Here is a 17,431-nt window from a genome sequence, read left to right as displayed (position 1 = left end):
CTTGTGAGCATCCAGAACAAGGATCTCGGGAGAGAATTTCACAAGCGCACAACATATTTTTTCTCCCTTGACTCTGCTTTCTAGTGTTTCTCTCCCTCTGCTATTGTTTAACTTTGTGGTTCAAGAATGGTGGGAGGTACTGTGTTAAGCAATGCTCTGAGAATGAGGTCAGCTGCAGGGACTGCATTATGAGAACGGGCCTCCCACAGCTTTCAAAGCAATGCGAATCTACTCAAAAGGAAAGAAAAAAAGGATACATGAAGGAGAGCAGGCAGGAAGTTTTCTTCATCCTTGTAGGTGCAGCCTCTCTGCTCAGCACACAGTAGGGCCAGAACAAGGAAACCGATCACTGTCTCTAAAGAGCTCAGTATTCTGTTTTGTTTTAAAGTAGGAGCCAACAGTCAGGTCACTTAATGTGCTTTTGAGCAATCTTTTGTTGATCCTTGTGATCCCATTAGTGAAAGTGATTAAACATCCAGATCTGGCACTCGATTCTCCTGATGAAAGGGTGTCAGAGTTGAACACTACTAAGAGTTGGTCAAGAGATTAGCAAGGAATCAAGAAAGGTCACTGGAAAAGCAGATTTAAAAAAACATGGTGATATCAAAGTGTAAACGAGGCCATCGAGATAAATTAATCTACAATTCTTTCTCCATGATAAAGCAGAAAGCCTGATTATTACTAATATTAAGTGTGTATGGGCAATATGCTATCCTAGAGCTGTTTTGCAGTAACATTAATCAATACAGACCACAGTGAAGAAAAATAGATGACTAAAGTAATATGATTCTTGGAATAAGCACTTTTAATTCTCTGAGTATAATTCATAGGTTGAAACGATGCATAATAATAGGTATTTATTAAGTTAGGTTTAAATCATGTTTCACAAAGTATGTTCCAACTCAAATTTAGGAAATATCTACAAGGCATGGTTTACAATTGTGGAGACAGATTACAGGCAGAATATTTAAGAGAATAAGCCCAAACAGAAAAGGTTTAAAAAGCATAACATTCTTTTACTGGAAAATATATTTTTTAATAAGAGCAAATAGAAAAAATTTTAAGATAATGTTAAAAGAACAAATTCTGAGAAATTCTTCAGAAGCTTTGCTAAGATTTTATCTCCCAGGCAGAGAAACACTGGAGACACTGTCACCTGGACTTAGTGTGACCAGCTGGTAAGACTCAGTGAGTGGATGGCAAAGAGGAAAATCCCTGGGTCTCCCAGTAAGGACACTGGGCATAATCATGAATACATTCACTTAATTAGTCATTTTAAAAATATTTATTTATTTTGAGAGAGAGGGAACATAAGTTGGGGATGTTCAGAGAGAGAGGGGGGGGAGAGAGAGAGACTCCCAAGAAGCTCCAGGCTGTCACCACATAGCCCGACTCAGGGCTCGCTCTTATGAACTATGAGATCATGACCTGAGCTAAAACCAAGAGTTGAATGCTTAACCAACTGAGCCACCCAGGTGCCCCTTATTTATTTCTAAAATTTATTTAATTATTTTTTACTTTTTATTTTAGAGAGAGAGAGAGGGAAAGCATAAACTGGAGAGAGGAGCAGAAGGAGAGGGAGGGGGAGAGAGAGAGAGAATCTTAAGCATCCATGCTGAGCATGAAGCCCAATGTGGGGCTCCATCCCATGACTCTGGGATCATGACCTGAGCCGAAATCAATAGTTGGATACTTAACCAACTGAGCCACCCAGCTGCCCCATGAATACTATTTATTTACTTTATTTAAAATGTTTTTAAGTTTATTTATTTTGGGACAGAGAGAGAGCGAGCGAGCGAGCATGTGAGCATAGGCAGGGTAGGGGCAGAGAAAGGAGAGAGGAGAAAGGAGAGAATGGAGAGTGAATCCCAAGTAGGCTCCACACTGTCAGCACAGAGCCCGACATGGGGCTCAAAGTCATGAGCCTTGAGATCATGACCTGAGCTGAAGGCAGATAGATACTTACTTAACCGACTGAGCCACCCAGGCACCCCATGATACATTTCAAACTTTAGGATATAGGGGGGACAATTAAGACAAAGATATGGGGAAGATTTTTTGACAAGATGTTTGGGAAGGACTGGAGTGAACTAGTTTATAAAAATGTAGTTCTATGGATTCAAGTCTTGATGACTCAGAACAGATTCTCATTTAGGAAATGGGCAATATCATAAATTATAGGAAAGAGGAATATACAGTCAAGAAACAGTCTTTAGGAAAATACTCAGCTCTTGGGAAAATGACTCAGCACCTCCCATCCTGCCATTCCCTAAAGTTAAGTCCTCCAAGGAGGATCAAAGATTGATGTGTAGAAAAGGGAACCTTTACAGAAATTACCCTATATGGAAATACAGGTAAATAACTGATTTTGAACACGGGAGATGGCAAGAAACCTGTTGATTCAAATTATGAACAATAATTGCAAATGATCATTAAGACTCTGCTACTAAATTCCATTCCAGGTTGTAAACCTTGAGTCCTGAGTGAGTGAAATAATGAATAACCTGAAATTTACAAATTCTGGATAGAATGACTTCAAGGAAGTTCAAAGATCAAGAACTTAGGATCGAGGTGCTCTTTACTGAAATCTGACAATATTAAGGACTACGTACCTGCAGCAAATAACAGCTTTGCATGACAAAGCCAAGTCCAGGAAATACTGTCTTACTCCAAAAGTCAAGGCATATTTGAGGGTTTTCCCATCAATTATAAGGGCAAAATCATTCTCTTTTCGAAGAGCATCACCAAGGGTAGTGCAGTGGCGACTAAGAGTTTCCCGTGTTGCCTGTAAAATCAAACAAAACACTCTCAATATTTACTCCTATTTATTCTGCTAAGAAGCCTTCAGGATGTTCAGCAACTATGTTTAGTTATTTTTAGTGCTTTTATGTTTTAAATTGCTTTCACATAACTCCATTCATTTTATTCTCACAAAAGTCCCTCAAAGGAGATTGGACGCATGTTATCAGAAAAAATAAATTACTCTATTAAAGTCACACATCTGTGCCTACCAGGTTGGGATTACAGGTCACTGATTCCTCTGCAATCTTAGCTCATTTTTCTAACCACACATATCACAGTCCAGCAAAAATATTTTCAGTAAATTATCTTATTATAACACAACAACACTGTCCTAATTAATGAACTAGTCAACACTGCTTAGCCATGAATCCCAAGGAAAAGTTGAAGAATATAATTTATGGGTATTTTTTTTCCATAATTCCTCAATGCTATGGAAACTTAATTCCCAGTAACCAAGAAGGGGAAATGCAGTATCTATAATCTCTTGCCACTTCATGAATTGGTTTCTATAACTTTTAAAAAAAATTTTTAATGGTTTTTATTTACTTTTGAGAGACAGAGACAGTGCAAGCAGGGGAGGGTTAGAGAGAGAGGGAGACACAGAATCTGAAGCAGGCTCCAGGCTCTGAACTAGCTGTCAGCACAGAGCCTGACGCGGGGCTCGAACCCACGAACCATGAGATCATGACCTGAGCCGAAGCCAGACGCCCAACCAACTGAGCCACCCAGGCGTCCCTCTATAACTTTAATTATGATTTCATAATGCTGTGTTTTAGCTGGGGATCGGGACATGTAATTTGGTGATCTTGATGGATCAAGTAAAAGAACCCCTTCCAACAATAAAAAAATTCACTTTCAGGCACAATAAAAACCTTTAGTATCCAGGAAAGCTTTGTTCACATCAACGATACAAGGGATCGTATTATCTTCCTTTGTCAAGAACTGCTTTCACAGCAGAAGTCTTCAAAGGCAAAAAGTTTCAAGATATTTGGTGCCTCCTCACCCCCAAATCCTGTAGACTCTTCCTATAGCCTAATGGGGCCGGCTTTCTGTTTCACAAGAGCCTGAACACTGAGAAGAAACAGAACACACTCCACACAAGGGAATATAAGTAGCTAGTCCTCTCCTACTGGGGTTGTTTGAAATGCTAGTATCTGAACCTGCAGTTATTTATATAATAAATACAAATATATATATGTTTATAAAATAAAATCTACCTGTAATAAAAATACTTATAATTTTTATTGTATTCATGGGACATATAATTACTGCTCCAATTTAACAATGTGGTACGGTGCTTTCAGTTGCACTCGTGATCAGGGAAGCAAAGGCATAGGGAATGAAAATGTTCATTGGAGATTTTTGAAGGTGTTACTGCATTCGTATTCAAATGGGGTTCACACTGTGCTCTGGAATTTCAAAATCTGTTTGTCAGAATAATGTAACCACATTGTACCATAAAGTAAGCCTGCCCAAATTTCCTAACACTAGAACTTCACTTAATGCCTCCCCTGTGCCCTGTGACCCGCAGCGACACTAAGGACCACCATATAGCAGCGCTCCTTACAAAACTTTTGTTTACACTTCATATCCAGGGCAAGTAGCTGTTTGAATTTATAAGCCTTATGCTCCTATTCCTTGCTAAAAATCTTTGGTCCAAGAGCACTTGAGAAAAGAAGGTGAAAATGTCAGAAAAATTCTGTAAACAAAATTTGCTAATGCCAATTTATAGATTATTCTAGACTGTCTTAAAAACAAATGAACAAAGATTAAAGGAACAGACAAGCAAATGAATGAACTGATAAAGATACAAATACTTAGCACATAGCACATACAAGGTTCTAAGGGCGACACACACACACACACACACACACACACACACACACATTTCAGTTAAATACTTGTTACAACCCTATGTAGGAGATGTCATTGTTACCCCCATTCTGCAGATGAGACACAGGACACAGAATTTAAGTTCCTTGCCCATGAACACGTGGCTACTAACGGGTGAAATCAAACTCAGAATTTAAAAAGTTCTGTGCTAGCTTGTCTTTCTGCATATAATCCAGAAAAAAACCCCCACCCCATTTTGAGACAGCACCAGGCACAGCAAATTATAAATGGAATGCCCACACCATTTCCTCTGTTGTTTCCCTAGAGCCCTCATCATCTGTCTTTCATCTCAGTCTTTACCGCCAACAGAGATTTCTCTTTATAAAACAAATGTAAAACACAAACCACATCTCTTCTTGCTCTGAAATTTTTCTATGCCTTCCTATTGTTTACATGATAAAGTCCAAACTCTTAAAATCAGCATTTAAGACTCTGCAATCTAGGCCCAACGAATTTTCATTCATATTTCCCTTCACAGTCTTGACCTCTTCATGCCGTCTTTGGAATGTCCTTCCCTCTAGAGGTTTAGTCTATCACCTTCTAAACCAAGTTTATCTATCAAGCCCTCCCGGACTCAGTCCATGTGACTTAAGTGGAACCCGCTGTAGGCCAGCAAGGTCTCCCATTCTCTTCAAGGTCTCTTGAAGGGAGAGAGCATGTTTAACCATTTCTCAGCAGCAGACACATTGCCCATGATTACAAATGCTTGGGAATTGCCAATGTATCGAATGAAAGCACTGATAAATTCTGATTTCATTCTAGTGGCAGCTCTTCAATCGCCTGTTATCACTTCTGATTTGAGACTGAGTGAGCAAGTGAGAGTGGGGCGGATCTTGTCTTGATCCTTAATGCTTTATAAACAAACAACCCAGCAATAGTCTTCCAAACCAAGGCATTGCTCACTAAAATGCCATTGTATTTTTTTATGCATTTGCGGATGTGACTCCTAGGCGGAAAACCCAAATGAAAGCTGAGCCCAGGAGAACGTCACGTTTCTTTAAGGATCAGGGGCAGAGCAAGGCTGAAAGTCAAGTGAGCCCGGAGCCGAGCAATCTGCCACATTAACTGACCCCTTGGGATGCGATCCGGTGCTCCTCCTCCTCTCTCTCCTTTTGGAAAGTGTGCTCAGACACCTTGAAATGTGTTGAGAACTCTCTTACTTGAGGCATCAGTACCCCTGGGTTTCCTTGGTGATTATCACAGATCTTCAGCAAATCAAAAGGTGTCAGGACAGGTAACAGGGTCAACATTTCAGAAGAGGAGTCCAAAACTTGCCACTGTGAGTTCTCCAGGCGGCCCACCAAGTGTGCGGGGCGAAACAAAAAGCTGCAAACATTTCTTTATTTTAGTTTATGGCTTTCTTTTGTAAGGAGCTCTGGTGTTGGCTGTTACAAGTTATATTTTACTCTTATTTATACTGCCAGGAGTATTTTAAAATTATTTTATTTATGAAAGTTTATTGCTTCTCCCCTAAGCCTTGGAGCCATACTTTATGGCCACATTGCACTGAAGCTTATCTCCTGCAGCTAGAAATAAATTTATTACTATATTAGCTGTTGCTTTGTTTTCTTTTTGGCTACTGGAGGGGGAAATGTTTAAACATTTAAACTTAGTGACATGTGAAAGTGAAAATATATAAATGAGAAGCTAAGTCAGAAAAAGGATAAAGGACCGTAAGCAGAACAAAATGAAAGCTCTGTAATATCTCCTTATTCTACAGAGTCTTACTTGGGGTGAAAGAAAAGGAGCGTGTGTTGTCATCCCCAGGGCAGGTGTGATGTAAAGGCAATTTGGGGACACAGGCAAGGGACAAGGCAGGGGCCCAGATACCTTATCTGGCAGCTGTACAGGTGAGGGAGGAGAAGTGGGATCTGTGTGCCTTCCCTAACCTGCATCCCATGTGGACATTCCAGTCAGTCATTCAGCTCGGCTCCCTCTCCCCTCAGCCCTGCACGGCCAAGCACTCATTAGAAGCTCTTAGCCCCTGGACCTCCTGCCATGCCTTCCTGCTTCACCAATTCACAGTTTAGGCCACAACCAATGCTCTCTTCAGTTCTTTGTCTTGACAACACAGAAGGGAAAGAACACCTCACTGCGAGGACAGGCTCTATTCCAGCTCTCTCCTCTTGCATGATGCTCATTACCACTCATCTGCGCTTTCGTCCATGCCCGCTGGACTCCATTTTCCCACAGGCTACTCTAGACCCTTTCTCCTCTCCAAGATTCCAAATTCAGCCCTCCTCACGTCAGCCAACATCTACCGGCTTGACTGAGAACATTTATACCATTTATACCAGAACATTTATTCCCTCAACTTTCCTTCCTCAACCTCAAAACTTCCCTTTACTTTTTCCTCCCTAATTTTTGAGGCAGGGGAAGAACTGAATTTTTCTCACCTCTGTTCCCTGCTCCCGTCTCTCTTGCATCTTCATTCTCCCCATTGTCACTGTTTTTTCCCCCTGTACGATGTGTGTTCATACTAAGAACCATGAACAAATAAACAAACACACCTTGATTTCTCCCAAGTCCTCCAGGTGACAGGGGTCCTGCTATCTTTTGGATTCTCCACATACTTGTTTATATGTGTACAATGTAGCATGATGGATAGTCATTTATCTGTTTATATCTCTTTTTCCCTTTGGGACTGAGGCCCCTGATGAAGACATGAAATAAAAGCTTTGCAATAAAAGAGCAACCAGATTATTAACAATTGCAGAATACCTTCTGGGAAGTTACAATGGTTCCTGTGTGACTATTTTGGGGATTGCTTTTGCTGAGTATAAAACTCCTGTGTATCCTGGATATTCTTCTTCCTCCTTCTTCTTCTTCTTCTTTTTTTTTTTTTTTTTTAAAGATTTTACTTTTTAGTAATCTTTATACCCAGTATCAGGCTTGAAGTTATAATACTGAGATCAAGAGCTGCATGCTCTACTGAGCACCCCTTGGATAGTCTTTTTTTTTTTTTTTAATGTTTATTTATTTTTGAAGGAGAGAGAGACAGACAGAATGTGAGTGCAGGAGGGGTGGAGAGAGAGGGAGACACAGAATCTGAAGCAGTCTCTGGGCTCTGAGCTGTCAGCACAGAGACTGACGTGGGGCTAGAACTTACAAACTGTGAGATCATGACCTGAGCTGAAGTCAGATGCTTAACTGACAAATCCACCCAAGCGCCCTGAAGTGCTTATCATGTTATAGAGGAAATGGAGAACAAGGTGGTACTGATGATCTAACATCTCTTTCTGTCTCATAGAATATAAATCATCTAATAAAAGTAATAAACACCTAGACTAGCTATTTTGTGATCAAGCCAGGTTATACAACAGTGGGCCAAGAAAACAATATTTATTTGCTTTCTAAGAAATATGCTTCAAAAAGAAAAAGAAAGAAGATGCTTGGCAGATAATTAGGCCAGTAGAATTCCTCATAAAGATAACTCTGACCTGAAGGCTTTCATGGAGTTCTATTTCAATCCTGAAGGGATAGCCTGGCAAAATAGGTAACATGTTCGGATAACACCCTACAATAAAATAAAATAAAACAAACTTTAAGAAATCAGAGACTTGTAGCTTTATGGCAATCTTTTTCAGTGTTTTTACATGACCTTTACCAAGGAAACCCTTGATAAAAACCACACAGGGGAGCCTACACAATGAAATCTGACACAATTTTATAGTGAATTAAGTGGCAAGCCCTGATTTGTTTGGAAAGTATCATAGCATGCAAGATGTCACTTCCATTTTGGCAAAAACTCTGCTTGGAATAGTCTAAAGAACCAGAGGCCAGATGTGCAAAGAACATGTTAGGCCACCTAAGAACTATGTTTTTGATAGCCTAAAATGTAATATTGTAGAAAGCACCTGCATAAAAATGGCCCTTTTCAGTGTCTAGCCTTTGTTTTTTTTTTTTCTTCCCCCCTCTGATTTTCTTCAGAGGTTTATATACAGATAGTCTTACTTAGGAACATATCCAAGGAACACCCTCATAGAGAATGTGGAAATATCCCTGAGGAAAGGAAAAGAAGAGCATTTAGCCTTCAGCTAGAAGACTAGTTAGCCAAGTCTCACTAGCAGAGATGAGCTAGAGATTACAGATAAATATTCCAATATGCTCAGGGCCACGGTTACTTACAGGGACAGTAAGTGATGTTTGATCACATACCTATGTCCTGGAGGGTATCATCAGGAAGGCTAAGCCCTAATGGCAAAAGCTACAGGGAAGAGGTATATTTATTTATCACAAAGTATATGTGGTTGGGCGTGAATACAAACAAGCACTTGGCATTTATATTTCTTTCTGGGAATCTGTTGAAGTCTGTGCAGGTCAAATGATGAACTTACATTTTAAGGAGAATTCTATTCCCAGAAAGGAAAAAATAATATATCAAAATTCTGAATTGCATATTGATTTTCAGACACAGTATTTAACAATGCATTTCATTGTTCTTGGATTTATTCTTTACCTTCATGAGTTCATCACCGGTTAAATGAAATAAGCATATGATTGGGGCTAATGATGAATCACATTTGGGAGACACACAATTCTCACCCTTGTCAGATGGACTGAGGTTTATGAAGCTTGGACTTCTTGCTTTAGTGGAAGCACCACAGGTTTCTGATTTCACTTACTTCCCATAAAAAGGGCAAAATGCAACCCAATGCTACAGGAAAACACCTGCAGGAATCTTGCTGAACAAAGATGGGGACTCTGCTAAAACAAGATCATTTGCTGGAGGCCGAGCCACCGTTAACTTCTCAGCTGATGTGCGAAGTCACCAGCTGATGCACAGAAAGCAGGCATCAGTGTGTAATATGTAAATGGCAGCTATAAAAAAGTGGGACTCTCTTCGTTAGAAAGTCAAGGGTGGCCATGAGGGTTCACATGATACTTCTGGGCACTGATCACATCTAAAGCAAGATCACGAAGCCACATTGTAAAGAACGAATGTTCCAGAAGCTAGAAGACAGTAATATGGTATCAGAATGGCACTGTTCTGCCATTTATGGATATCTTTTTTCAGGTAGGTTATTTTACTTATTGGAATCAAACTTTTCTCATTCATGAGATTGGGTTAATGCTTGTTTTGTAGGGTTATGGTAGGGACAAAATAACTCCTTTACTTGTGAGTCAAGCACCCTGCCCAGTGCTTGGCTCAGAGCGGACATCCAAGAAAGACTATTCTTTGCTTTCTTCTGACATTAGGTTTAACAGAGGCACCTGATAAAGAAAGAGCCTCAAAGGTCAAATACTGTACATTAGTACAATCCAAGTGGTATTATGAGGAGAATTTTAAGTTTCCTTTTGAAATTTTGCACTGGCAATTTATTTCAATCTACCTAACACTCAATTCTATCAGCTACTTCTACTACATAAAAAGTATCAGAAATCAGTTTTCCCCTCAACACTAGAAAAGTTAGCATTATTTCTTCTCATTCAGCATACAGCTCTTGGTATTTGGTAGGAAGACAACTATTTATATAACTAAACTAGATTGTTTTCCTTTCTTTCTTAGTTTGTCTCCAACCTGATACAACTCTTGAGCGGAAAATAACTTGAAAGTTATAAACTGACTTGGCATTTTTCTGTGTGTGTGTGTGTTTCGTATAGATGCCCACATCAATATATATGTTAGACTTTAAGCTCCCATAAAGAATGTAAAATTATACATATGTAACGTTACATGCAATAGCTTAAACATGCAAATATGTTTCATAAATACTTGGTTTAAAATAACTAATGATAAAGAAAATGCATGGGCAGGGGCACCTGGGTGGCTCAGTTGGTTAAGCGAACTCTTGATTTTGGCTCCCATCATGATCTCATGGTTTGTAAGATTGAGCCCCACACTGGGCTCTTCATTGACAGTGTGGAACCTGCTTGGGATTCTTTCTCCTACTCCTCCCCCGCTCACACCCCCAAATAAATAAGTAAATATGTTATTTTTTTAAAAAGAAGGAAATAAAAACCCAAAGAGGCCTTGAGTTCCTGGCATGTTCTTAAGATATAACACCATAACTTTGTAGATATAAATTGTTTTATAATAGCAGAAAAATAAATATTTCCTGGGGGGTGAAAAAAACCTTACTTTAACTTGCTAAAGGTCTACCTTTTAAAACTTATTATAAGTTAATTTAAAATGTCAAATAAGAGGATATATATATATAAGAATCTTAAACTAACACATACTTTATTAGCTGTTTTTGTGGTTTGTGGCCCCACCTCATCATCATTTAAGCCATGAGGTATTTACAAATTTATGGTCAAATAACATTTCATTCTTTCTCTACTTTTACACTTTCCAAATGTTCACACCCTCAAATTACAAATTAACAGAACATTCCAAGAACATTCTTAATAATACATTATGACCATATCAAGTATGGACAATGTTAGCAAGTTCTTAAAGAGTGAGTTATGACTCCCATAATAGCAACATGGATAAACCACTGGGTGTTACTTATTTTTCGACAATGTGTTATTGATTCAGTGGAACACTGGACCTTCCATATACGCCTGTATAACACATCTATCCACTATTCCTGGCTACTGCAGGCAGCAGTAAGTTGTAAAAAAATGTATGCCTGAGAGTGGAGAGAAACTACATTTATACATAATTGGTCCATTTAGTATTTATTCCAGGAGGATCACCAGCTTTCTTGGACATAGTTTTAGACCAAAAAGCTTTGGTATTTTTAAAACTCCCAGACTACAGAAGAACCTAACCTTAAAAAACATATTCGTATAGAACCAAACTAATGTAGAGTAATTTTTCCAAAGTGGATAAGGGCAGACAGAAGGTGAAATCATTAAAAACATATGGTCAAAGAGGTCCTCCAAAACCGCTTAGTGGAAGGCAGCCAAGGGAATGCATTTAATCAATACATATTGCTCAGTATAATGAAAAGGGGAAAGAGACACACAAAAATTCCCATGCTTTGCTGATACACAGATACGGGTTTTCCATGGTGGGAGTACATGTAAAACACTGTAACTGAGGAAACCGTCTGATCTCCTAGCAGGGTTGTGCCATCAGAAAGGTCAGGGGCCACAAAATGAAAGGTAAGAAGAGGAGATTGTGGCGCTAGATAAATTGCTCTTGGCCCCTGGGCAGAGGTTTGGGATGTGGGATTATGATCGGTTCCATCAGGCAAATAACTCCTTATGAGACATCGAGTCTCACTTGGGGTACACTAGAGAGAGAGAGAGAAAGAGAGAGAGAGAGAAAGAGAGAGAGAGAGAGAGAGAGAGAGAGAGAGAGAGAGAGAGAGAGAGAGAGAGAGAGAGAGAGAGAGAGAGAGGGAAGCAGAGAAGTGTCGAATCTGGGTCTGAGGCTTCATTTCAGTGTTGGGGTAGGGGCACGCAGCAAAGAGAAACAAATCCAGAGAAAGGAAGGAAGAGTGAAGGAGGGGATATAATTACATAATTTAAATAGTTTTGTGGATAAAGGCTTTTACCCAAGTTCTCAGGGTAATTATTTTAAACCACCACTGAAAGCCTCCTAAACACTTATTTCGAGCTTGGTATTAAATATGCTCTGGTGGCGGCAGTGACTTAAACACAGAAGGAAGAATTCTAGAGTAGCTGGGTCGGCAGACATCCAGTCTCTCATATTGCCTTCAACTCAGCCAGGAAGAGGCTGCTCAGAACATACAGCCGGTTTTTTGAAAATAAGCAAATTACCAAATCAACGGTTTGGAGAAAGTTAACAACCGGGGGCCTATGAAAAATTGTTACCCCCACAAAGAAAGAACCACAAAGAAAGTTAATGTTGGGTCCATTTTCTTAATGATTTGAATTAATTAATGTAGGAATGCAGAAGAACCATTATCTACTGTATTTTCTCAGTGCAAATCCCAAATGCATACTGTTTCTATTTCATAGGTACATTCAATAAACTCTACATACCATTGTTGTGTGAGTAAAATGAAACGTAAATTCTTCCCCGAGTTCCATAAATACAAGATGCCCAAATGCCACAGATTTCCAGAAGGGCATCTGTCTTTCTTTCGGCTGCTTTGTAGTCCTAGCGGTGAGAGGGAAAGGAGGGACGAACAAAGTAGAAAATGTGGGGGATGCGACCAGAATGCTTCCTTCTGTGACTGAGTCTCCGCTGCTGCTGGAGAAGGTATGGTTATTTAAAATCAAAAGGTGGGGCGCCTGGGTGGCTCAGTTGGTTAGGCAGCTGACTTCAGCTCAGGTCATGATCTCACGGCTTATGAGTTTGACTCCCACATTCCCATGTTGGACTCTGTGCTGATGCCTCAGAACCCGGAGCCTGCTTCGGATTCTGTGTCTCCCTCTCTCTCTGCCCCTCCCCTGCTTGTGCTCTGTCTCTTGGTCTCTCAAAAATAAATAAAACGTTAAAAATAATAAAAACAAAAGGAAAAGGGGTACCTAGGTGGCTCGGTTAAGCATCCTACTTTGGCTCAGGTCATGATCTCATGGTTCATGAGTTTGATCCCTGTGTCAGGCTCTGTGCTGACAGCTCAGAGCCTGGAGCCTGCTTCGGATTTTGGGTCTCTGTCTCTCTCTACCCCTCCCTTGTTCATGATCTCTCTCTCTCAAAAATAAAGAAAAACATTAAAAATTAAAAAAAAAGAAAAAGAATACTTTTGGACTTGGAGCAATCTGGTTGAAGTACAGGATTCTGCACTTGCTATCTGTGTGAACTCCATCTGTAAGTGAGATGAACACCACCAGCACCTAGGAGCAGAGACTAATGTAGGCAGATACATCTGGCACATAGTAGGTTTCCTCTAAACTGTCAATTTCACAGTTGTGCTGACTCATCAAAAGAAATGGGTGGTAGAGATGCAAAAAAAGGTCACAAGGCATGGCCTGCTGTCCTCAAAAATGTCAGTCAGCTGTGGGGAGAGTGGCAGCGACAGACTGGCTAGAAAGCATTTATCTGTAACTCTAGGACTCAGGGAACTCATGGAGGAGTTCAGATGTTCAGCCAAAAGAAAAACGAGAGAGAAGGGTAGGGGAAGACAAAGCATATTCAGGCCTGCGGGTAGGAATAATTTCTCAAGACAGAAATACTATGAACTTGTGAACAACTTCACTGAGGGTTCTGCACACCAGCCAAGATCACGGAGTTTTGTTTACGGAAAGGGGACACATTTAATTTTTATGAGACCAAACAATGTGTTTGATGGAACTTTTCAACCACACACATTGGTTTGTGGCAGGCAGGGTCTTCAATCAGAGGAAAAGAGGACATATTATTGGTTCATATGCTATTTTCATTTTTTTAAATGTTTACGTTTTTTACTAACTCATTTCTTTCAAAAGTAACAAAGTTGGCTTTCTTCACTGAGGGCTACTTGGAGTGAGCCATGTGTCAGACACTATTTGAACACTCATCCTGAAATGGGACATTATAAAAACATAACTTTGCTTCTGATAGGGATATATTTTAACACCTTGAAAGTTAAACTAAGATCTTAAAATTTTCAGGCCCCAAAGCTGAAACAGTTTTGCTAATGGTAAAAGAAAATTCCCCAAAAAGCTGCCAGGCTGGCAGTGGGGGGAAATTCAGTGTGGTTTAAAGCTGCCTAAACTATTTTTCAAAGCAATACAAAATGTATGGTATTGGACTCGGGGGACATATCAAGACAAAACCTGAAGTAGCCCCAATTCTCTTTTGTCCCCCCTCCTTTTCTGGACTCAAGTCAATAGCTTGCTTATTCTGGATTTCTTTCAGAGGCCATTCAACAGTGGCTGGCTCCCCAAACAGTGAGGTTTGTCTGCATAATACATATAAGTCGAGCTTAAAGGGATACAGATGACAACCTCACCATTTATGTCAGGAATGCTCTGTAAGTTATATTTGAAGCTTACATGGTGTTAGAAAACCAAATTCAGCTAGGGAAAAAAAAAAAAAGAGCAGTCCCAGAAAGGGCTTTATTTTACCATGGTGTTGAAAAATATATATTCTTAGGCTTGTTAATACCAAATGTGGTTAACAATTCATTTTCTATACAATATATCAGTGAGGAAAAACACTGGTATCCATAATCATAAACCTGGGCTGGTGTGGGGCCATATGTTCAAATGAAGTAGCGAGGTTTAAGTAGTGAGAAGGACGGCTGTATAAAATCACCTCTTATGGGGCCTGGTGGTGGGGGTGCCTGGGTGGCTCAGTCGGTTCAACGTCTGACTCTTGATTTTGGCTCAGGTCATGTCTCATGGTTGGTGAGATCAGGCCCCAAGTGAGGCTCAGAGCAGATAACACGGAGCCTGCTTGGGATTCGTTCTCTCCTTCTCCACCCGTCCCCTGCGCTCTCTCTCAAAAATAAGTATTTTAAAATCAAATCAAATCAAATCAAATCACCTCTTACAGCAGCTGGCACTAGGATACCCCCTGAGAATAATCATGCTAAAAGAAATAATAATAATGGTGGTTCTGATAATGGCCCATGTTTTTAAAGTGCTTACTAAATCTTGGTTGTTGTTTACAAGTACTTAAAAGGTCCTGTTCTGTTTAATCGGCACAATACACTCCACAGATGGATATTATTATGATTTTTTTTTAAAAGAGTAGCTGGCAGCTGAGGACCAGAAAAATCTATTTGTTGAGACCCCGGAATCCAAGGACTTCGATCCATCCTCAAATGCTGATTAGCATTGGAGGTTAAGTTAAACTTGAAGAGAAAAGGATGGATTAATACTACTAACGCTGTCAGGTGCAAGAGTGACTGTTCCTATAAAGCCCTTATTCCGGTGCCCAGTACAAAAAACAAGCCCTTCATAAACATAAGCTGGTGTCTTTCTTAGGACTAGAACAGCAGTACATAGAACCCTGCAGGGGTAGTAGGGTTCTCTTTACACAGAAAGTCAGAAAGCTGCATTTTCCTTTGGAATCCATTCACTGCTTCCCATATATTTGGTGCTGACTCCTCATCAGGTTGAATGTAAATGTCTACACAGCAGAAACTACCCGGGAAAGCTGCCCGGGTGATCTCAAAAAGAGGTAGGCAGGGCTTCTCTGCAGTTAAACTGGTAAACACTGGAGGCCTTTGACTTTGAGTGCAGGAAATTTATTTCTCCAAGCTCTCTACATATATATTTAACCATCATTCCTGTTGATTCAATAAATATATTGCAAATAACTATTTCCTCTGCCCTTTTTTGTTTCTTCTGTCTACGAGACAGTAGGAAGGAGAAGGAAAAACAGTAAGAATGGATTTAGGATCTCACCCTACCTCCCAGGACACATCCAGCAACTGTCCACATAAAAGAAAAGCTATAAGGAGGAGAGACCAAGATCGAGGGTATATTACATGAGACTCAGAAACACTGTTCGGGCACCTACAGAGTTAATGGCTTAAGAGATTATGGTCCCTCCCATTCACCCTAGACTTGACAGATGAGGATAGTGGAATCTGAATGGAGAGAGCTTTTTGTACATTTTGAAAGGCCTTAATTAGACACTGGGAGCTAAAGACCGATTGAGATTCCTAGTTCTTAGCTCACATTTTTAGACATTTCCAGTTTTAGCAGACAGACTTTGAACATATCATGACAAACTAAAGATATAAAAGTGATGCTAGAAGAATCCCTTTGAGCAAGGTGATTAAGTGGAAGGGGCTCCTGAGAAGTCTGTGGGATACTTCCCGGGCAGTGCTAAGGAATTACGGAACAAGTACAATATATGCTTCACGCTGGGAATTTGAAATTCCTGCCTTTGCAGACCTTTAAGGAAATGCGTCTCATACCACGAACACAGTCAGAACTCCTACTAAAGTGGTTCAAAGCAGCATAATAAGAAGTTATGCAAATTACCTAAATGATCTACAAATATCTAATAGATTTTGATCAACTTTAGAGGATTCTTAATGGTGCGGACCTATGAAAGTCTTACTTTCTAAACTAAGAGAAAAAACATGATTAAGGTTTTTAACAAACTCCTTTGCTGACACTCAATATCAGACGGTAGCCTGGTAGGTAACGGAGTGCAAACCCCGGCTGCCCTGGCTAGGAAGGAGGCTAGGAAGGAGGCCAGGAAGGAGGCCAGGAATGGGCAGAGGCAGGAAAGCCCATCAGATTTCTGTATCAGATCCGTGGAGCAAGACTTTCCTTCTGTATTTTCAAACTGTGTTTATACGTTTACCTAAAGGTCTTAAAAAATGCTGAACGGCCATTAATATTTCGAGACGGATAACTACATAAACTCAAAATCAGAAAATTAGAAATCCAAATAACTTTTTTTTGGACATGCTCTAGATTATGGGAAGACAAGAAATTCCTTTACTATGATTGCCAGGAAAAAGGTTTTTCTATTTGGAAACTCAAGAGCCTCAAATATAAAATTTTACTTACACAAGTTGAACTAAAAAAAAGATTCAACTTCAAAATGTGAACAGTATTAGAAATATCTTGGTATAAAATTTGCACAATCCATAGCAATACATGTTACTTCTGCAAAAGAAGATCCACATTTATATCCTGCTTAGAAAAAAAATTAGAAGATGGAGGAATAATGTATCTCTCTTTCATAATAAAAATGGTCATTATGCAAAACTACTTGTAGGCTACTGAAATACTATTTTTCTACAAAATTTTATAATATCTCTTTCTTCTACGTGCCATGCCCTGTACTAACCATACCTGTCCTGTGCCAAGAGTAACATTATCTTTGCTTTACGGGCAGCAAAATTGGCTCAGAGAAGTTACCTTATTTCAATTTGCCCAGGGTCCCACATTCAGAATAGGACAGAACTGTACCATGCCAAGG

General features: G+C 39.8%; 1 protein-coding gene across 3 annotated transcripts in view; it reads right to left on the bottom strand.

The window, feature by feature from the left end:
* The window catches only part of ATP8A1 (ATPase phospholipid transporting 8A1), a 224,745-nt gene that overhangs the window by 70,639 nt on the left and 136,675 nt on the right, over positions 1-17,431 (bottom strand). For all 3 annotated transcript variants that reach the window (XM_029946463.1, XM_029946459.1, XM_029946471.1), the window contains one exon: positions 2,613-2,785. In XM_029946463.1, coding sequence (XP_029802323.1) covers positions 2,613-2,785 — 173 coding nt within the window. The remainder of the gene's footprint in view (positions 1-2,612; positions 2,786-17,431) is intronic.

Source organism: Suricata suricatta, chromosome 1 (assembly GCF_006229205.1).
Source record: "Suricata suricatta isolate VVHF042 chromosome 1, meerkat_22Aug2017_6uvM2_HiC, whole genome shotgun sequence".
Classification (NCBI taxonomy): domain Eukaryota; kingdom Metazoa; phylum Chordata; class Mammalia; order Carnivora; family Herpestidae; genus Suricata; species Suricata suricatta.
The sequence above is the reverse complement of the archived record's forward strand: the minus strand, read 5'-3'. Positions and strand labels throughout refer to the sequence as shown.